Source organism: Thermobia domestica, chromosome 10 (genome assembly GCF_964235325.1).
Source record: "Thermobia domestica chromosome 10, izTheDome1.hap1.1, whole genome shotgun sequence".
Lineage (NCBI taxonomy): Eukaryota > Metazoa > Arthropoda > Insecta > Zygentoma > Lepismatidae > Thermobia > Thermobia domestica.
The window spans coordinates 190238654-190262482 of record NC_137463.1 but is presented as its reverse complement, the minus strand read 5'-3'; the positions used below and the strand labels follow the sequence as shown (position 1 = coordinate 190262482).

General features: G+C 37.1%; 1 protein-coding gene across 1 annotated transcript in view; it reads right to left on the bottom strand.

The window, feature by feature from the left end:
* LOC145662898 (enoyl-[acyl-carrier-protein] reductase, mitochondrial-like) overlaps nt 1-12975 on the bottom strand; it is a 60981-nt gene extending 48006 nt beyond the window's left edge. The window contains exon 1 of the mRNA XM_081728894.1: nt 12694-12975. Within this exon, the coding sequence (XP_081585020.1) occupies nt 12694-12879 (186 nt within the window). The 5' untranslated portion in view covers nt 12880-12975. The remainder of the gene's footprint in view (nt 1-12693) is intronic.
* Nucleotides 12976-23829: the final 10854 nt, after the last annotated feature.

Sequence of the window (23829 nt, the reverse complement as noted above, 5' to 3'; positions counted from 1 at the left end):
GCTTTCAATGTTTAAAAACCTGTATATTGAAAAACATCCGTTTAAACCATTCTGATTATAGTCGTCCTTTTTTGTTCAGTGCGATGGGGCACTTACAGGCATTTCTGGTATACTTTGGCAACCTGGGATTCATACTAATGAACCATCAGTGATATATTGTATGAGCCGGACTCTGAAAAATGAAGAAAAGGGTTATACCATCACTGAAATCGAATTATTGGCAGTGCGGTTTTCATTACAAAAATTTGCTCCTTACTTAAGTGGATGCCATTTTACTGTTATTACTGACCACAGCTCATTATGCCATTTGAAGAAAATACAGGGATACAATAGTCGTTTGTTAAGATGGTCATTAGAAATGCAATCCTTTGATTTCGAAGTTAAACATATAAAGGGAATAGATAACGTACCCGTGGATACACTATCCCGATTATTCCCTAGTGAAAACCATCATGTGTTATCAATAAATGTCTTCAAAATTTTACAGGAAGAAATTTCCAATATTTCCGTCGACGAATTGCAAAAATCTCAAAGAGAATATGAACCATATGCTAAGATCATTCAACATCTGACTTCATGTCCGGATAAATGGGATTGCCCTCGTTCTTGGAACACCCTGTATCAAATGTCGAACAATGTTTTGGTAATTAAGGATTTTAAATATGAACATCGGATCAAAATTTGTTCCACCTAAATTGGTACCACACATATTGAAAGCTTATCACGATGACTTTGGACATTTTGGTTATCTCAAAGTATATTCTCTTATAAATAAATCTTTCTATTGGAAATCGTTCAGATCTCAGATTAAAAATTATATTAATGATTGTGAAGAGTGTATGAGGATCAAGCACAACTACCGTTCTATATATAAACCTATGTTGTCCATAATACCTGAACGGCCACATTCATTCATTTCCATAGATTTGTACGGACCACTTCCAAGAGCTTCCACTGGCGAAACCTTTCTGCTAACTGTAATGGATATTTTCACCAGATACATAGTAGCATATCCTTTGCGAAGAGCAACTGCATCAGCGATAGGTAATCGTATTTTAAATGTATACATTCCGCATTGCGGCCCTGTTGAACATGTATTATGTGATAATGGTGGGCAATTTAGGAGTCATGTGTTCTTACGTGGTATGAATAATGCAGGTATCAAAATGCATTTTGTGACGCCGTATCACCCCAGCAGTTCTGTTGTTGAGAATATTCATCGACATCTACGAATGTTGTTTCGACATTGTTGTAATAATTATAAGGACTGGATCAAATATGTGACTGAAATCTCGTATTTTCTAAATTATTCGGTGTCTGATACTCTTGGAGTGGCGCCTGCCAATATTCACAATGGTACAGATTACGTAGCATCAATTGAATATTTTGGAATTCGACTCGACAATAACAGTGAAATAGATTATTCCCACCTGGTAAGCATGATCCATTTACGGAGAATACAGAAATTTAAATCTCGAAATTTGAAAATCGAAGAGCAACAAGTGGGAAAAGTTAAAATTCAGCCTAAAGATTTGGTATTTGTACGATTACATCCTCAGAGTGACGCTACATTAAAAAGGATATACAAATTTTGTGATTTGTACGCCGGACCTTATTTATGCACTAAACAACTCAGTCCTAAGGTATTTGAACTTGTGGATATAAAAACGGGAAAAACTTTAGGATTACGGAATATTGATGAAATTAAGTTATGGCAGCCTACTGAAAGTACTAGAAAACGGTGGTTGGACGTAGTCAGAACTTTAGTTCCTTTTGAGGTCATGACGCAAGCTAATATAAAGACCAATTGACAAAGAAAATTCCTTCTTTAAAGGGAGAAAAAATGAAAATTTTTTTGGATATGTAACTCAGTTCATTGTATTTAACTTTGTGTCATTTTATCGTTGAGTTTCCAATTGATATATTTTAGAATTATGTATTTTATTTGATGTTTGTGTTTCATGCCTTGTAAGTTCTCTCATAATTGCAAAATATAATATTAATCACCAATGTGTTTCATACTAAGAAATTATCTAAAAGCTTTATTGTAATACGAGAATATATTGAATTTGACATGTTTTCTCCAGGAAACATGTATTTAAGCTATTCTTGTTTTTATGTTTTTTTGTTCTATTCGAATTTCATGCAAATATCATAAATATTTAAAAATAAAAGATCATAATTTTAATGTAAACGTATGAAGGTTATGACAGATATATAAAATAGATGCAACTTATTATATAGAAAGAATAAGAATAATGAATATCGAATTTCTTAATTTTTCAGAGCTTACTAAGGTATTAAATGATAATCATCAATGTGTTTATATGTTATAATTTTGTTGCCTTCTGATCCTACCAATATTTGGTACTATAAACATCTTTGTTTGTAAATAATGTTTGTACATAAAGGAATAGTTAATTAGTACCCTTAAAGAAACTTTCAGTTGGGTTTAATTTTTGAATAGTCTCATCGACAATAATTGTAAATTGACGTTCTTAGTATATTGACATATTGATAAATATAAAAATGTAATGTTATAATATGTTATATATATATAAATGGAAGAGTAAGATATTTGTGTTAAAGTGATATTAAGTTTATATGAGGGCTATTCAAAAAGTAGGTTTTATAATCTTCAACCCAGGGTTCTTTCCTTCATAGCAAAACTATTACGGAAGTCCCGTCCGGACGACATTTGTACAACGATAACGTTGTATATAGCATTAGCAATCTGTACCATCTTATAAAAAGGATCAGAGAGGAATTATTTGAGCAGTAATATATATATAAAGAAAAGGAAGATACACAGAGATATCTGTAGATTATTTTGTAATCGTCAACTAAAACAAAAGGTAGTTGCTATGGAAACATAATAAATGTAAGTGTATGTGTGCTGACATCTTGTTAAATATGTAAAAAGTGGATTATTTACGCTTCTCATGATTGAGTATTAAAATCAGTTAAGAAAGTGGTAAAACGTGTGAATTATTTGAAGATTAGTTGGTTAAGAACCAGGATACAATCTAGATACTACGTAAAAATAAACGTAGTAAGCTGGACAGTCCCGAGACCAAGCAAAATGCTCGCCTTTGCAGTTGACACAAAAGGGTTTAGTTGCTGTATAGGGCTCCACACCATGACATGCACAATTCCCACAAAGAGCAGCACTAGCATTACACTACGTGCTGGTGTGTCCGAAGTGTTGACATTTGAAACAACGCAGGGGACTGAGAACCTGTACAATCAATTACTGAACAGTAATATATCCGGTAATAAATATAATGGGTTATGTCGGACAGATGGGGGCCAGACATACTTATGTGGAGAACAGAACAACCCAGGATCGGCGTGAGGGGGATCGAGCTGTCCCACCGCCCAGGGCGGCAAAATTTGAAAAAGAAAAGAATATTATCAAAATATAATGCTTCGTAATAGGCTCACATGGAAAAATAAAATTGTGTTCATCTAAGAATGTAATTGAACTTACTTCACTCACATTCAGGAAAATACTCAGGAAATTCAAAGCATTTCCCCTCATTTTCAATTGTCAATCTACTAGTCACAGGTATTTCGTTCAATATTTCCCTTGCAGCGGCGTAGATAAGATTTTCAGCTAGGGTGGATAAGATCATCAAGGTGTCTCATATATATATATATATATATATATATATATATATATATATATATATATATATATATATATATATATATATATATATATATTCAATAATGTTCTAACGCTTCACCCCAAGCATGGTGGAAAGACTACAAGGTGGATGCAATGCAGTGCTACATTCTTGTCGCTCTGGCGCATGACGTCATCTTGGTATCAGACGTGGCCAGCGAGAGTCAGATGAACTTTAAACAAGCGCTTGCTCGCTAGTATCTTACACGCAAACTTCTCTTCTATTTATAGTGATCTTTTAAATTTTAGTACAAACAATAATTATATAAACGTAATGTAATCAATGCTTAAGCTAAGTGAATTCAAAGGAAGATATTTACAATAGCAAAAGAAACAGTAATATCAGTTCATATTAAACAACTTTGAAGCTTGAACAAGCTAATATTACTCACTACATTTTCTGCTTTTTCTTTCTTTCTTTCTTTTCTTCTTTAAACATTTGAAGTAATACACTCGAGTATGTATAGGCCTGAATAATCTATAACACAGTGTGTCGTTAATGCATTTCATTATCATATATTTATGTATGGTCAAGTATATTTTCGTAACACATTGATCGGTTTTGATTTACTATTATTATTATTATGCTTGAAAGAGAATTCTTTACTGATGACCCCATATAAATTTTGAGAATATCTCAAGGGAGAATTCATGGTTTTCGTAAACAGAAATGCAAGTACGTATATTTTCCTTATGCTTGGACAGTTTTTTTATGAGGTTGCTCCCATGTAAGTTTCGTCAGAATCTCAGGGGAGGTTAAAAACTTTACTGAGCAGGGACGCATGTATTTAATATCTTAATCGTTTTTATTTTTGATTTATAAAAAATCATCTTATTTGAAATCGCTGATCGCTTATTTATAGAATTTGTATCTGAACAAAAGGTTTGGTGAAACTGACAGTTCTCTGAATATTAGTGTCAAAATTTACGCCATAACAAACTGTATTATTAAACATTTGTACGAAATAAAACGTTACATATACTATTGTGTTCTAAAAATATATAGAAATAAATATGTATATACAAAGCACCTCAAACAAAGAAACTGCAACATGACTACTTCAAGCAAGAAACAAAGTACTAGGCGTAGGTGTAGAGGTGTTACAGCTAGACTAGAAAACATATAAACCATAAAATTACATAATTTTCTTAATTTTCTTGATAAGTGTTCTCTTTTCTGTCCCGTGGACTAAAGAAGACAAAAGATAAATGTAAATGAATGATTATGTGGAATTTGGTGGAATGAGAATGCAGGAGTGCCCCGAGAAACTCACGGACACGATGTTGTCCACCAGAAACTCACTTGACCGAGAAGCGGACCAGTACCCCTTGCACCAGAGGTGAGCCTTCTGCCACTGAGCCACCGTGCTTCCTTGATTAGTTGAGAATCTACCATATTTTTAAATTTACTGCAGTCATTCTTAATTTTGTAATTCTGGAGGGAACCCCTAAATATGTATCCAAAGTAAATTATCCAAAGTTATGATTGAAATGAACAAAAATTTCAAAATTTGAGTGTAAAAATGTCCCGACAATACCGCCCTGACATGGTAGGTGGATACTTTATTCTCTTGATCTAATACATTGTTATATATCTTTGTGACCGTTAATTGTTATTACGAACCTTCCATTCGTTAGTTAATTTGAAGTGCAACGTCCCGTTTTAGCACCGAGGCTACAGGGAATGCAGACCTCCAGAATGAAATGGGACCCGAACTACTTTAACGCGTTCAATGCTCTCCATTTGCGTAACTCGAGGGAGGTAAGCCTCCTAGATCATCGTGCCTCCCTTCTCGAGTTACATGCCTGCCTCTGTGGGGAAAATTTTATCTCAATATCTTATGTAGAAGAAAATGATAGAAATGTTCACCTCTGTCGGTTCCCCTCCCTCATGATTTCGAATCCGGGTCTTGCCCCAAAGTTCGTCTTTTTAAATCGTACTATTGGATTTTTGTATGCAGAATCAACACAAGCTACTGTAGCTCTATATACTATTATTACATACTATTAATACTAAAAAGAAACTACATAATGAAATCGCTTTTTTATAATTTCATTTAACATTGCATTTATATATTACTTTTATGTACCATATTTTAGGTTTATTTTGACCTGTCACCTGCAAGCTAAAATCCATTTCTGGAGACATTCCCCTTTTTTGAGGAAATCTAAAGTATTTTATGTTAGTTCCCTTAGTTTTTATGTAATAATTACTACAGCTGTACACTGCACAGTTAGGCATTCTCGATATCATTTAAAAGAACAAAGTAACAAAGAATTTCCACTTGTCACTTAAAGCCGCGCCGTTTCCCGTTGTCTCTTGCAAACCAGATGACGTCACAGCCACGACAGCGCTCCAGACGACATGCGCATGCAACCACCTTGTAGTCTTTCCACCATGACCCCAAGTATGCAAAAGATACACTCCTACTTGAGACAGGCCATTCTAGCCTACAGCATCTAGAGACATTTAGGTTCCAGCAGCGAGTTTTTAACCAATTTACAAATTGTTCATTCCGAATATTAGAACCACCTTAATGAAAAAAGGTCCAGGCAATTAACTGTCAGAAGTACACACTATGTAATGGCGAAACTGTGTTCAGAAAGTGGTTAGTTGATTCAGAAAGTAAAAATGCTGTTTTCGGTGTTTGTTGCAAATTATTTTCCACAAGTAAAATATCTTTCATGGTTGATGACCATAACATTTGGCACCACATTGCTGAAGCTTTGACTAGTCATAATAGGTTTCCTATTCAGTTTGAAGCGCAAAGAAGGTGGATGGAGCTTTCGATAAGACAGAAGAGTGGTCTTACAATTAGTGCAGAACACTAGAAAATGTTAAATATCGAAGCACAACATTGAAAGAACGTAATAGAACGACTAGTTGCAATAATACAGTTTTTAGGTGAGCAATGTTTACCGTTACGCGGAACATCAGGTAAACTTACCACAAATAATAATGATAATTTTCCGAAATTGGTAGAACTCTTTGCAAAGTTTGACAGTGTCATGGCCGAACACATTTAAAAAAAAAAAAAAAACATGAAAGGACAAAATAAATACCACTATTACTTAGGAAAAGATGTCCAAAACGAAATTATTCAAATTCTTAGTGAACAAATTAAAAGTAAAATCCTGTCTTTGTCGAGAGATACAAAATATTATAGTATAATACTACACAGCAAAAAATGAGGTGTTGAAACAACACAAAATGACTATCACTTTAGCGTGTTACTTGTGTGTCAGTTCGACACCAAGACATCGCCTTCAAAGCATATTAAAAATTTCTTGTTACTGGCTTTGAGTATTTGCATAGGTTTTTACTGCTTGGTATGAGTAAAGCTTTGCGAAATACATTTCGCATTTATGGTAAGTGACTAATAACATTCTATGTTTTCTGTAATCGGTCACAATAATATTGTTGTAAACCTGTGAATCATCTGACATTTACACAGATAGCAGTGCTTCAATATATTTTCTTTATTTGTTATTCTTGTGTCTTAGTACGTATAAACAGAAGATGGCAGAACTGTTGCTTTTGTAACTGTTGTCAGACGATTCACAGGTTTACAACAATATTGTTGTGATCGATAACAGGAAACACAGAACATTATTCGTTACTTGGCACAAGTGCTAAATATATTTCGCAAAGCTTTGCTCATATTAAACGATAAATACCAATGCGAATTCTCTCAGGTAGTAACAAGATATTTCTGATATGCTCAGAAGGCGATGTGCTTGGTGCTGAATTAACACACAAGTAACACGCTAAAGGGGTAGTCATTTTGTGTTGTTTCAACACCTCATTTTTTACAGTGTAGACAGCACACCAGATATTTTTGACACAGAGCAAATGACAATAATCGTTACTTTTGTACAAATTACATACAGTCAGTGTTTCTTCCAGACATGTTTTTTGGGGGGGCACTCTCAGAGTGTCCCCCAGGAGGAGACAAAAATAACACGTTTATAATATAAAAATAAATTGAATAGTACCAGCAGTGCCCCCCGAATATTAAGTGTGCCCAGTGTGCGAATTAGATAATCTATATTGAGGGGGGGGGGGAAATTAGGCCAAAGGACATAGTCTGAAGGTTCAAATTTCAAAATGAGACAATAAATGCCTTACCCCCATATATATATATATATATATATATATATATATATATATATATATATATATATATATATATATATATATATATATATATATATATGTGTGTGTGTGTGTGTGTGTGTGTGTGTGACATCTGTAACAAATAAGAGATTTATTAATTTATTATTTATTGTCTGACAAACACACCCCACTAAACCTTTCTGAACGTGTTTTAATGTTGTACTCACTCTTGTCCCCGTAGCTCTCTAAGGTTTATTCAGTTAATAATTCGCCTCGAGCGATAGCCATGATCACAAGCATATGTTAATTTTTCCACTCATATTGAAAGCTTCCACTTTGCATTAATACCTACAGGTTGCGAAAAGAAACCTACTTCAGTCTTGTGAAAACCACTAAAATTATCAGTTAAACCGGACATTTTTTTTAAAAAAGAAAATCTAGATATTAGCCTATCAAATAAGAAATGGATTGTTGCTGGTCCCGATTTCTCACATTAAGGTCAAATCGAAGGCCAAATATTTAAAATCTCTCAATTCAAATTTCGAGCTTGTGCTTCTACTTCTCGCTAAAGCTGTGCTCATCACGACTTTTTTTCTCCAAATATCGATTCCGTGATGGACACAGGAAGTCAATACTTAAAAATTACTTTACTGTTAGGTTGAAGATGAGTTGATTCACTATGGGCTACGTTATTCAAATAAAGTAAAACATTACACTGAAGTTTTTCAGACAACATTAATTGCGTGTACAGCAAACTGTACAGCGAAAAGATGGAAAAATGAAGGGTTAACTTTAAAAAAAAAAAAACGCTTCAGTTCAAATGCTTATACAGACACGGATAATGACACGGAGAACCAGTCGTATTAACAAATGCTGCAACAAATCTTGAATTATTCGCTTATTCACCTGAAAATCACCTTCATTAACATGTCTGCTCACTAGGAGCGTATCCCTCAGCGTGTACGTTAACATATACTTACGAGAGAATACCTATATCTCAGATTTTGAGTACAGTTTCAAAAGTTCATTTCCGTAAACTGTAAAAGCAGTGATTACTATGCTAATTATCACAAATTAAATGCAACTTTTGAGTTGCATACACACAACCTACTAGGGAATGAAGACCATGTGCTAACAAAGAGTACACTGGAAAATGAAATAACATGTTATAACAAAAATTAAAATAAGATGATAATCGATACAAATATAGAGGATGAATATGACATATCCGAACTTCGCCAAGTATGGTAGAAGAAGCTATTTGTTTACTTCTTCTTGGCCAACCGCTAATAACATTTATAAATCTATATGTGGCTTTGTTATACGCAATTAGTACATTCAAATTCACAAACGATGACGAACTGAAGGGTACGAAGGTACAGTTGCAAGTAACAACCGTAGTCATAATAATATAGTTCTACTAAACAACGTTGAAAATAGTGGGTAATTAGGTGGTAAGTAGAAATGACCAAAACTGAACAGTTTACATCGATCATTTCGAAATACAGCCAGAAGATTAAATTTACAAGAAATAACAAAAATCAGTGAAATTTGGAGTTATACTAAGCATAGTTTGAGGGGGAAAGCGAGCATCCCCGGTGGGGATATTTCAGCTTTCTTTGAGGGGGGAACAAAATGTGATTGAGGGGGGAAATCCCCCTCATCCCCCCGGTAATTCGCAACCTGAGTGTGCCCCTCGGAACATTTTTTTTTCTGAAAGAACGACTGTATACAGTAATGGAGAATGCCTTGTAAAAATTTGTTAACATTTTCTTGGTTTCGTACCGGTAACAGACACCACTGGTCTAGGACCGACAGAAGTAATAATTAAACAGCTAAAGGAAATTAACATTCCTATCGAAGACGAAAGGCCAAGGATAAGACAATGATTCCAATATGAAAGGCATTCAGGTATTCAGAAGAGAATTTTAGAAAAAATTCCCGAACCTTCTATGTTCCTTGCAGTAGTCATTCACTAAACATTGTCGTTAACGATGCAGTCATAGCATCTCAGTACGCCGTTTTTTTCTTTTCTGTCTTTTTTCTTTGTATGGTTAATGACTTTTCTACGTCAGTTCAGCGTTGGGCTATACTAAAGGAAAGTATTAGCAGTTTCACTTTAAAACCATTAAGCACCACAAGGTGGGAGAGCCGAATTGATGCGCTGACTCCACTTAGATACCAAATAGGGAAGGTTTATGATGCTTTACTTCAAATAAGTTAACTACAATAGAACAGATAGAATGGTCACCAAAGATGCTCTGTGTGTAGCAAACCAGCTGCGTGACTTTCCTTTCCTTTGCTCACTTGTTATATGGTATGACTTTTTACTCCACATAAACAATAAGCAAAAGTCTCCAAAGCATTGATTCTCATGTGTTAGATGCAATCGGGTTTCTTGAAAATATATCTGAGTACTTTGACATAAACAGAAATGGTGCAAAGTTTCAATCTTACTTAGTTGATGTGATGGAGTTGGCATTAGCATTAGATATGGATGATCCACGAATAGGTAATACAGTGCAAGGTCGAAGTCGAAAGAAGAAGAGACAGTTTCAGTACAAGGCAGAGAATGAAGTTATCACAAACAAGGTCGATTTTTATTACAAAGTTCTAGGGTGATTGTGTTAGCATTAAGAGAAAGGTTTGAGCAACTTAAACAACACAGCGAGTGTTTCGATTTTCTTTACGATATAAGTAATTTTGAAGATATGCCATCTGAACTTTTGTCTGAAAAGTGTACTAAACTTGTCAGCATTTTAACTCAAAGAATCGGATGATATTAACCCTAGTAATTTGAAAGACAAACTGAGTGTTATATGCTATAATTGAGCCTAAAAGTTCACCAAAAGACACTTAATTCATTAAGGAATATGATTTTGCTTCCAATGTCAGTGTTGAACTTCTTAGGGTTTTGTTAACCTTAACAGCGGCAAGTGGAGAAATAAAGTTTTCGAAACGTAAGCTTATTAAAAACTATCTACATTCTTTCATGTCTGAAACACACTTTAGTCTAACGATGTCAGTAGAACACGAACTAGCTGAAACATTGGACTATGCGAATGCGATAAAGGAATTTGCTCACATCAAAGCAAGAAAAGTTTCTTTCAATTAAGATATGTTAAATTTATGTATCTCTATTGTATTTTAGTACATTATAAGGCTTAGGCTAATTACTTAGTTTTGCCGTAAAATCTGATTCACTATGATATCTTCATACTCCATTGGAAACACCTTTTGATATAAAATAAGCTTAAAAATTAACCGCCTTATGCAGAGTCGTTTTGATAAATGATTAGCGTCATACTAAAGGTCTGACTACTGCAGGAAGCATATGTCAGTCGAACTCTTTAGCATGACTCTAATCACGTGTCAGAACAGCTCTGCATAAGGCGCTAAAATTCTTAGTCGTGACTAAAACATAAGGAGCCGTTTAATATTACGTAAGCATTTGAGAGAGGCATTTATTTATTTAATTTTACTTTTCCATATTTTATACATGCTTTTAAATGAGGCATCTTACTTTTTCGTGACATTTGAACGTCTTTTGTCAAAAGACGGTTTGTAGATTAAAGGGGCGGCATGTGAAAGTACCGCCCAGGGCGACAAAACTACTAGCGCCGGCCCTGACTAACCAACCCCTGTGGGGCTTCTAACCCGTTCCTACTCCTCCTCCTCTTCCTACTACTACTACTACTACTACTACTTGGTAATAAATGCAGGCCCCCTTCTCTCCCACATATGCCAATATAATTTGTTATTCAAAACTGAAATTAACGTAATCTATCTATTTCTAAAGTACTGACAGCTTGTGTCCCGATGACAGGATAATATTTAATAAACCTTGACCTTGGTTCTTTACATTAAATACGTCAAAATTAATGATTTGGGAAAACTTTACAATACACTCCAGTTGCGCATCGATGAGGAGGAACGCTTCAAAAGGAGGGAAAAGCAGAGTAGAGTAGGGTCGGGTTAGCTTATGATCATGAAGTTTGGACCCATTTTATTAAAATTAATAATGTAATTTCCTTGTCTGTATAAGGATACCAGCTGAAGCAGTAGCGTAGCCAGGATGTGTGTTTGGGGGGGCCCAAGTGCTGTTATAGGTACATATAGAAAAATTACAAACAAAAAAATATATACACATAAAAATATATATAAAATTACAAACATCAAAGTACCAAAGTACATTGTCGGACCTCTTTGGGGGGGGCCCGGCCCCTCTTCCCCCCCCCCCTTCCCTACGCCACTGAGCTGAAGCGGGTAATATGAAGTGCACCATGATTTATTTATACTTTAATTTAATCTGAGTACAATGTTAACACCAATGTACGAATTAGGTGATTCATATTTATAACCACGGCGGCGGACAGATACAGGGTAGCTTACTGTTGCGATAAATAGGACCCGGTAAATCACCTGTTGATGAGAATTTCCAATATTCAACATACAAATATCCATGTTTGAAGATACTCTGCCGCGTCGTGACAAAACGCTGTAACTTTGGCGGAGCAGTTTTGCGAAAATGAGCCGTAAAGTTTTCATTCGAAAATGTGATCTGTATCGTGTAGAACCAGTGTAACTAGGCAATAATGGTCAACCAATCAATTTTCACCAAATTTAATCACACAACATGCATTTACGTAACATTACATGTAACCACGTGTTTCCAAAGTCAAAATACACTGGTTCTACACGATACAGATCACATTTTCTGATGAAAACTTTACGGCTCATTTTCGCAAAACTGCTCCGCCAAAGTTACAGCGTTTTGTCACTACACGGCAGTACTGCTAAACCCACTACAAGGCTATAAAATAGAATATACAACCAACTGTGTTACTTTAGTATTACACAACTTAGTAAATTCAACTCGAAATTTTACCTCTGAATTTGTTGGGCTACTCAACTGCTCTTCCTCGATTCGAAGCACTTGAATTGGTTCCCCATACTTATGAAACACTAATTTCTGAGCAACGACACCTGCAAATCTCTTACATACTGTTGCAGGGTTTATATTTGATAAAGATTTCAATATATTTCTACTATGTAGCACTATTCCACCAATCATTGTGCACTGAGAAATAATCAACTTAATACGATTCTATGAATAAATTTGCATATACTTATGTCACTAGTTAAGATTCTATTTCTTTTCTATTTCTTCTTTTTTCTCAACTTCAATCTAGGTTTTATATCTTCAAGTGCAGGCCTAGGTTCCAGTCATCTGTAACATTGAACTTTGTTATGAATAACTGTTTTATAATTTTAATACCAAGTGTAGGGGAGACCGGGGGTGGTTGAAACGCGGGTAGGTTGACACAATGCTCATAAAATGATTATTATAAAGTTGACAATGATGACTATGCCATCGTAGAAGCGCTTTTACCAGATGCATTTACTGAGGAAGTTACATGTTAAACAGTAGACAAATACGTGAACAGAGGAAAGAAAACAGTTTCTCGTGGAGGTAAGTTAATTTTTAATATCCAATTACACTGGTCGGCAAAATGAAATATTTTTTCGTTCCCACGAACGAAAATAGGTGATTCCTATGGGTTTCGAGCTCCTGAGTTCGAATCCGTAACCCGTTTTTCTCCAGGACGTACCATTTTCAGGTAGGAGGGGAGGGGTTCAATATCCGCCCAAAGATGCTATTCTCAACCCATAATAATTTGCACGTTATAATTTAAATATCAATATAAATTATGCAGATAAAATTGCATAAAATGTTAAAGTTTAACACTTACGTGTCACTTGGTTTTCCTACTCCTCTTGTAATTACTACAGGGTGTCTCACGTGTCACATTCCAACAGAAGTCTGCCAACATATTGACACTTCATTTACCACTGTAGCGCCTCTCCATGGTATCTATTTGCTGGTGAAACCTTTCCCCGTGTTTGTCAGAGACCTCCCCCAATCTGTGCATTTCAGGGAAGATGTCCAGGTGGCAATGCAGGAAGTATAACTTTAGGGACATATTACATCCCATGTTACGAAATAAAATAATTAACCTACCCACAATGTCTTTGTAATCAGGTGACTTATGATTCCCTAGAAAGTTACTGCACATCTCGAAAGGCCTCACTTTCCACTTCATTAAGCTTAGAAGAAAATGTAGTATCCTTAAAAACGTCTCTGATTTGAGGTCCCGTAAAAACACCTTCTTTCACCTTGGCCTCGCTGAGTCTTGGGAATAGTTTTTTGAGGTGATTAAATGCTTCACTATCCCGGTTCAGGGCCTTGACGAAGACCTTCATGATCCCTAATTTGATATGAAGGGGTGTAAGAATATTTTCTCCGGATCCACAAGACGTTCATTAGCCACGTTCATCTTCCCTGGGACCAGTTGCTTCCTTGGCGGCCATTTGTGATGGTGTACTGATCTTTGGCTCGACTATCCCAATGACACAAGAAACAGCAGGGCTTCGTGTAACCTCCTTGTAAACCGGTGAGGATGGCAATAACCTTAAGGTCAGCGCATACAGACCACTGGAACTGTTCGTACTTTATTTTCTGTAATAGGTTTCGCATGTTCTCATATGTTTCTTTCATATGTACAGCATGAACAATAGGGATGGCTGGCTTTTCATTGCCATTGTGTAGTAACACTGCCTTGAGACTTATCCTAAAGGAATCTACGAATAGCTTCCAATCTTCAGTGTTGTAGTTCAACTTCAGTTGTTCCATAAGCGATGGAATGTCACTGCAACACACCAAATCACCATCCTTTGTAAAATTAGGAACTAGGCTTACCTCTCTTTTCCTATACATCGATATATTCACATCTTGGTTTAGTAGATTCCATTGTTGAAGTCGTGATGCAAGCAACAGGCCCTTAGACTTGCGAAGGTTTAAGTCTCTAATCAGATCATTCAGCTCTTCCTGACTTATCACATGTGGTTCATTAGTGTCAGACACTGGAGCGTAATTGGGATCTGACTGTGTACTCGAAGGTTGTGCAATATCCTCACAAGCAGCAGGTTCTTCATCGGATGAAACACTGCACAGGGTGTATGAATCTGGTGGTACGGGTACAGGCAGACAAACATCATGTTTCACAGGTCTCCTCGCGGAATCCAAGTTAGGATACTGTATTTTATGCTTCATGTTTTTTGAGAAACCTTTTATATTAGTCAGGCAGAAGTAACAGTCTGAAACATGATCACGGGGCTCGCGCCAAACCATAGGTACGGCGAACGGCATCGATTTATGTGTACCTTTCAACCATCCTGTGAGAGTACGCGCACACAAGTTACAACTTTGTTTCAGACCCCAAACGCGATCCTGATCGTCGATTATACACCCGAAGTACAGATTGTAGGCTGTCTTCAGGAACGGTGACAATGGCCTACTTTGTCCCTTGAAAATAACTTCCCCACATATGTAGCAGAATGAATCTGTCGAATTGTTGCAAGTTCTCGGCATGCTCGTTTAACACAAACGTCAATATTTCACGCAGAAATATTTTTCACCTACAGTATACACAGACACAGGGTAACACCACCTTCTAACACGAAGATCAACTCGAAACTGAAATATTTGTCTCACGCGACAACGTGGTGTATGTCTTGGTGCCTTTTTTCCAACAATCTGTCTGCCGTCTAGACAAAAGGGAGCCGACGAATGATCGCAAGTTGATTACGAAACCTTTCTCCGTCAATAACGCCTAGGTTTTAGTGTATGCAGTGTGGAACGACAATAAACTTTTGCAACCCAAGGGGAGGGGGTACGTTTCCGGGGGGTCGTGAGCTAGAGAAAAAAGTGTTCCTGGGATATAGCCTAGTAACAGTTCTTGGATTAAGATAAAAATTCAGAATTATGCACTCCAAACACGAAAAACACATATTAAATACAAAAAAAATACGATTTTTTGTCAACTATGGAAACAGCACCCCGCAAAAAAAAAAAAAAAAAAAAAAAAAACTTACGTGCTGGAACTTTCTCGATGAGATATTCGTAATCAGCTTCTCGAAATCTATCCGGTACACCCTTTCACCCTCGTAAAAATTCAGAATTATGCCCTCCAAACACGGAAAACATGTTAAATACGAAAAATACGATTTTTCTGTCAATTATGGAAACAGCACCCCGCCAAAAAGAAAACCTTACGTGCTGAAACATTCTCGATGAGATATTCGTAATCACCGTCGCGAAATCTATCCGGTACACCCTTTCACCCTCGTGAGAGGATTTTCATGCCGGCCAGTGTTATCTTATTTTTAATTACCTGTTATTAGACTTCAGGTAAAAGGATATGTATTTGTTTAATTTTGTAACACTCAAATTGTTAGATAACATTTCATATTTTTACTACAGGAATATAGCGATTAAAAAATCAGGAGATGGGGCTAGTTGACACGAAAGCCATGGGGCTCGTTGAAACATATGTCAATTAGCCTCCACACATGATAACATGAAATTTTCTTAGCCACATTAGCCATCATTTTGAACATTAGTGTTGGTTCAGCGCACGACAGTGTCTGCAAGATGGGTGAAACTTCACTTGACAGCAGAACTGAAACACCGTCGCGTCGATGCCTGTGAAGAACTGTTGCGTCGTTTCCACGTCGAAGGTGATTCATTTCTGGAAAGAATTGTTACCTGGCTTCACTACCACCAACCAGAAACAAAAAGATCCAGCAAGGAATGGCACCATAGCTTATCACCGAAACCCCCAAAATTCCGCACTCAACCATCAGCAGGAAGAGTAATATTCACTCTCTTCTGGGATACAAAGGGAGTCACTTTAGAATAGGCTATTACGTGCAGAAGGGGCAACAGTAACTAATATTTCTCATTCATATCTGCTCACAAACCAACTTCGCCCGGCAATTCGGAGTAAAAGACAAGGACTTCTGATTTCAGGTGTATTGTTACAGCATGACAACGCTCGATCGCATACTGCCCGTTTATCAGTTGAGACTATTCAGGATTTGAAATTTAAATGCTTCCCACACCCACCTTATTCACCAGATCTCGCTCCTAGTGACTTTCATGTGTTTGGACCGTTCAAAGAAGCGTTGGGAGGCAAACGTTTCAGAAGTGATGAAGTGAAAACCGAGGTGCACGAGTGGCTACAGTCACGACTAAAATATTTTTTAAGGCTGTCCATACATTTCCGAAGCGTTGGAATACTTGCATTGAACGTCAGGGTGACTACATTGAAAAATAATACGTATGTTTTTTCTTACTTGTAATATTTATAACATATATATATATATATATATATATATATATATATATATATATATATATATATATAGAGAGAGAGAGAGAGAGAGAGAGAGAGAGAGAGAGAGAGAGAGAATTCCCTGACATTTCCCGATTTTCCCTGACAAGCAATTTCAAACCTATAAAAGGCACTTTTCAGATACAATCTTGAATTCAATTATTATTTAGATGAAATGTTAATGTATACACTGGATCCTACAAGGATTGTAATTACATTGATAAACTATTCTAAAATGGAAATATTAAACTCTTTTAATCATGTATCTTTGCCTTTATATCAAGAAAACACTTTGTTTCGTACATATCATAAATATGAACATACGCATATGCATACAGTAGCATCTATCTGACTGTTTGTCGCAATTTCTTCCTCAATTCCAGCAAGGGACTGTCGTGCCTCCTCCTTGATCGGCCTTTCCTTCTCTTCCAAGTTCTTTAGCTGTAAGACTGTTGTAATCTTCTTCAACTTCTCTGCTTCACCTACTGCTTTTGCCTATATCTTTTCTTTCAGCTTCTCGGTGTACACAACTGCAGCATGGATCATATCTCTTGTAACTACACCCTTGCCCAAGCCCGTATTTAGGTGCTATTCTGTGCTCGAGCACAGGGCTACAGAATTTAGGGGGCGGCAAAATTTTGGATTTTTAAAGATTTACAATAAACTAATATTTAAAACTAGCAACCCACAGAGTCTCGCGCAAGCGCGAGAAAGTATGTTAATGTGTCTAATTCCCTCTAATTACAGTAGTTACTAATTAGCTAGCCTCTCCCATCCCTCACCCCAAGGGGTGAGGATGAACTTGAACATCATGAAAACTGATATCATTAAACTCAGCGATCTCGAAAACTATGAATTCAACACTAATATCTTTCGTTTTCAATTACTTTAAAAATCTCGCCCCCTCCCTGGGGAGTGGAGTATGACTGAACTTGAATTTGATTAAAACTGTCACTATTCATTACAGCGACCCCAAAAATTATGAATTCTACTATTCAAGTAACTTAAAACACATGAGAAAATGCATATAGGAGAAAAACAGTTTCTTGTGCAAATACATTCTGTTAAGCTTTTATTATTATTATTTGGGTAATCCATCAAAATGAGAAAACGCATACAGGAGAAAAACAATTTTTGCAAATATTTTTGAAAGTTATTATTATTATTATTATTAAAGTAACCTAAAACATATGAGAAAGGAAACCACATACACAGGAGAAAACAGTTTCTTTGCACATATTTTGGGAAGATTTTTTTTTTATTTGGGCGATCTAACATGAGAAAACGCATACAGGGAAAAGGCAATTTTTTTGTAAATTCTTTGGAAAGTTTTTTTTAAAAATTATTATTCAAGTAACCTAAAACATGAGAAAAGAAAATGCATACAGGAGAAAAAAATATTTGCAAATATCTGGTGTAGTAGAAAGTAATCCATTATTTTGCCAATAGACGCTTCAGTGGTCTGTATCTCGCGTTGTATAAGTCCAATCGGGTTCAACGAGATGACGTTCAAACGATGAGATTGCGTACTACAAACACTGTTGAGATAGTTGTGATGAGTGGACTCAGTGTTGTGTGAGCGCGAGTCAAAATGGACACTAGCAAAGAGAAAACACGCTATATTTTACAGTTTTTCTTCGATAAAGGCGAAAACGCAAGCCAAGCGGCTGCAAATGTGAATACTGTTTATGGTCCTGACACTGTAACAGCCAATCACCCGCAATTTTGGTTTCGTCGATTCCGTTCCGGTAATTTTGACGTCAAAGATGCACCACGCACTGGAAGGCGAAGTGTCGAAAATGTCGATAAAATCATGGACATTGTCGCGTCCGACCGTCATGTAAGCCCTGTGTCGATTGCCCAAGAGCTAAACATTGCACAAAAACCATATGGAACTATTTGCATAAGGCTGGATACAAAAAGAAGCTTGATGTATGGCTGCCTAACGAGTTAACGCAAAAAAACCTCATGGACCGAATTTCCATCTGCGAATCGCAACAAAATCGACCCATTTCTGAAGCGGTTGGTGACTGGCGATGAAAAGTGGATCACTTACGACAACGTCACGCGAAAACGGTCGTGGTCGAAGCGCGGTGAGCCGGTGCCCAAGCCAGGATTGACGGCCAGGAAGGTTTTGCTATGTGTGTGGTGGAATTGGCAGGGAATTATCTACTATGAGCTGCTCCCCTACGGCCAAACCCATAACTCGGAACTGTACTATCAACAATTGGGCCGTCTGAAGGCAGCAATCGCCCAGAAGCGGCCAGCTTTGGCCAATAGGAGAGGCATTGTGTTCCACCAGGACAACGCCAGGCCACACACATCGATAGTGACTCGCCAGAAGCTCCGGGAGCTTGGTTGGGAGGTTCTTATGCATCCGCTTTATAGTCCGGACCTGGCACTGAGTGAATACCATCTGTTCCTGTCCATGGCGAACACGTTTGCTGGTGAAAAAGCCGCTTCAAGAGAGGCTTGTGAAAATCGACTGTCTCAATTTTTTGCCACTAGGGACAAGGGCTTCTATGAGAGAGGCATCATGATATTACCTTCCAAATGGCCACACTTTATCGAACAAAACGGCGCATATGTGACCTAAATCGGATCATTCTAACTATGGTAAGTCAAGCCTTCAATGTAATGCCAAAATAATGGATTACTTTTTACTACACCAGATACTTAGGGATTTAAAAAAACTATTATTCAAGTAACCTAAAACATGAGAAAAGAAAATGCATACAGGAAGGAAAAAATATTTACAAATTCTTTGTGAAGAGTTTCTCTTATTTGTTCGAGTAGCTTAAAACATATCAGAGAATCCATATTCATTATGTAAATTAATATAAATTTTTACACATAAAGTTTTATAAAATGCTTTTTACTAAATTCACTAAAACTTTAATTATGTGATAAGTTCAAAATAAACAATGTCAAAAAAAAGCTGCCTAGATTTTTCTTAATTCCATATTTTACTATTACAAAGATAAGAGCAAATATTTAAGAAATAGACAATCACAATTCAAGTGAAATTATGAAATATAAAAATGACATAACGGTTGATTAAGAAAAATAAACACACTGCTGAACAAGACTGCACTTATTTAATATAAAAACACATTTACACGTGACGTTTCGATCTTCTAGCCAAGATCCTCATCAGACGTACACTCGGAAATGTGTTTTTATATTAAATAAGTGCAGTCTTGTTCAGCAGTGTGTTTATTTTTCTGATTTTATTCGCAAGACCTTGACTATGATTGTGTGTCAGGTTGATTAAGAATTAATAGAATGAATTTTTCCGGACAGTAAATTAAAACCTACATGAATAAATTACATGCCAATATTGAGAAAATGTGTTCCCCATAGAGGAATAGTTAAGCTCGTTGCGTTGTAATCAAGGGGTCCGAAGTGGAGACAGAAGTGGTTCGGATCCCAAGTTAAGCTGTAGGTCCCGTCCTTAGTACGTCATAATTATCATCCCATGGAAAGCAATAGCAAACTATCATGGTTTCACCTTACCCAGGAACCTTCTGGTCAAACACATACCTTCGGGTAGAACGCCGCAGCATAATCATCATTGAGAGCATTAGACCATTTAAAATTAAGTTCTAACTTTTGTAATGTATAAATACGGGCTTGCCATTGCCAATGCCTCCCATTACAGATACAGCATCATACACTTGTCTCTGTGCTATGAGAGATTCTTCTTGCATGTTTTCAACTAGTATCTCTTCATTAACTGAGAATCATGTACCAGAGATGCATTCCCATGAAGTAAAATGAATAGCATACTGAGAAACGATCTCAAACTTTCTGTGGTAAATGAGACTCCAGGAAGAACACTGCGAAGCCAGAAGTAATCTAACCTCTCATTTTTAGGAACAAAATTCAGAAGGAATGTCTCTGTATTACAGACAATTAAATTATCGCAGTATCTTATCAGCTTTACTCCCTTACATCCACTTATTTTCCATGAATACATTCAATCCAAGAGTTATTTGCTTGCTTCTTTTATCAGGCAATCTAGAAAAGTAAGAAATTCCCTTTGTAAGCTTATAAGCCAAATGGTTTTGGGGGCAAAAGCTGTCACCCAAAATGTTGAAAGTCGAGGCCCGAAGGGATAGATGTAGACCGAGGTGAATGAAATTGTGCATAGATATTGTAGACTAAAATAAAAGAATACATGTTTCGTATTTTTATGAAGAAAAAAAAAAACGGTTGGCTGGGGCACAGACCCCTCCAAACGTATGATCATGAAATATAAAAATTTGTAATAAGTTTAATTCAAAAGTACCTAAAGTACATGCAGAATCACAATGGAACTGTGTTCAGGGACAATACGCAAAAATGAACGAACACGTGTTCTTTATTTTGTACGGAAAAAAGTGGAAGGAAAAGGTCACAGTCCCAAAAAGTTGACATGCGACGCCACGAGCACAATACATACACACATACGCTCAGAACGTTGTAATTATTGTAATCTATGAGAAATGTATGTGTCATAGCATATTTTCTCCTTCCTGAACGTACTTAACTCCAACTGTTGTATGCGGCAAGACAATCTAGAGAGAAGCAAGACAGAAAGGAGTTAACAGTGCTCGCATGTACATTGTCGTTCAGCTGCAAAGCGAAAATTTCTTTGGGGGTTTTCTCCTTTTTTCCTGTACTTGCGTCAGTGGTTACGTGATATACATGCATTATTAGCCGTTTATCAGTTCTGAATCAACTACGTAACCCGAAAAGAACGGCTATTTTAATTATGTCATACAGACTTTTTTCATATGTAGACTCTTTTCTCAAAAGCTGCAGCATGTGTTCAGTGATAACATACAGGGTTGTGTAGGGAAACGGGAAATTTCGAATGTTAGAGTTGGCAACACTGTAGTACAGGCAGTTGTTCGGAACCGATGCGTGGTTGTTGTGAACGCGCTGTCATTTAGTAATAATGCAGCATTGGAGTTGTGCAGAACGTGCTATCGTTATGAGAGCGTTTTATAACAGAATGATAGTGTGATGCTACGCAAAAGGTATTTCGACAACATTACCAGCTAAGACACCATGGATGTGTCCCATCTGTTCATATGATTACAACGTGGGTGCATAATTTTGAAGAAACTGGTTCAGGCTTAAAAAGGAACCTTCCACGTGGCGTTCGAATGATACGTACCCCCAGAGAACACTGCAGCGTTCGAGTTTCCATCGAGAGAAGCCCTCGCCGCTCCCTTAGACAACATGCATTTGTGCTAGGGATTGGGCGACGAAGCATACCAAAAGTACTCCACAAATTAAAGTTTCACCCTATAAGTTACAGATTATGCAGAAATTACATCCACGAGACCCTGTAATCGGCTAAAATCAATGAGGACGCCAATTTCCTTAGCAACATATGGATGTCAGACGAAGCCCACTTCCAGGATTAGGATTAGGATTTTAGATTTCTGGGCTCTCTGCATCTAAGGCCATTTAGCCCGTCACATTTTGAAGGATGACGTCCCTCGGCGAGCACACTATCCGGGGAAAGGGAAGGAAGGAAGCGGCCTGGGACCTATAAGTTAGGTACCACCCCGGCATTTGCCTGGTGTGGATAAGGAAAACCCAGGAAAGTCTCATTCAGGGTGGCTGGCCTGAGAAAGCGTTCTTACACCTTTTCGACCGAGTGCCCCCACCGGGAATCGAACCCGGGAAAAAAAGCCCACTTCCACCTTAACAGTGCATTAACAATTATAACTTCCGTTACTGGGCACAAGAAAATCCCTGAGAGCTTCACGAGCGTCCATTACATAGCTCCAAGGTTACAGTATGGTATTCTGTATCATGCCATGTGTCATTGACCTTACTTTTTTTGAACATGAGGGTGGTATTGCAATAATAGTAACATCCGTTCGGTATGTTGATATGCTTGAATTATTCTTTACACCGAGACGCCACGATTTTAATCTTAACACCGAAAACATGGATTTCAGCAGGACGGAGCCACGTCATATACTGCTCGACAATCGATGGAAACCGTTCGCTAATTGTTTGGAAGGCGCGTCACTTCACGTAATGGTGACATCCCCAGATTTTAGTGTGTGCAATTTCTTCTACTGGGGAAATCTTAAAGGCAAGGTATACCGCACACTTCCTGTAACTATTCATGACCTCAGACAGAAAATTGAAGATGAAATCACTGCCATTCCCCGTGACATGTTACACCGAGCATTCCGGAGTTTCCACAACAGGCTGTTAGAATGTGAACGCCGAAAAGGAGCATAACTTTCCGATGTCATCTTTACGAAGTAAAGAGTTAGTTTGTGATATTTTGTAATGAAAACATAAATGGCATACTATATACATGCTTTTTCGTTAATATAAGATATTTTTCCTGTTTATTCGTGCACATTACGTTACTTCAAAATTTCCCGTTTCCCTGCGCCAACTTGTATATATATATATGTCATTTTGAACAGATTTGGATCCAAAAAATAAATTAGTCCGCGAAGAAGTCCTATGCCACAAGCATCGTGAATGTTCAAGCTGCTGCCGTAAGAAGCCCACAGACGTCAGGCAATGTTTCGATGATAACATTGACAGTTATCAGTGGATTTGAAAATTGCAACCCGACCACAGATGTTCAGGTCATGCAACTCACGTTGCATGTTGCAGTCACTTTTGCCGCATTCGCTCTATGTAACTTCGGCGACAATTCTTTTCAACGCTTTGCAATTCGCCAATGATTTTTTGCAATGAGTTATGTAGACCGTCATTACGCTTGATAGTCTTCCTTGTGACACACACAACACACTGCCCAT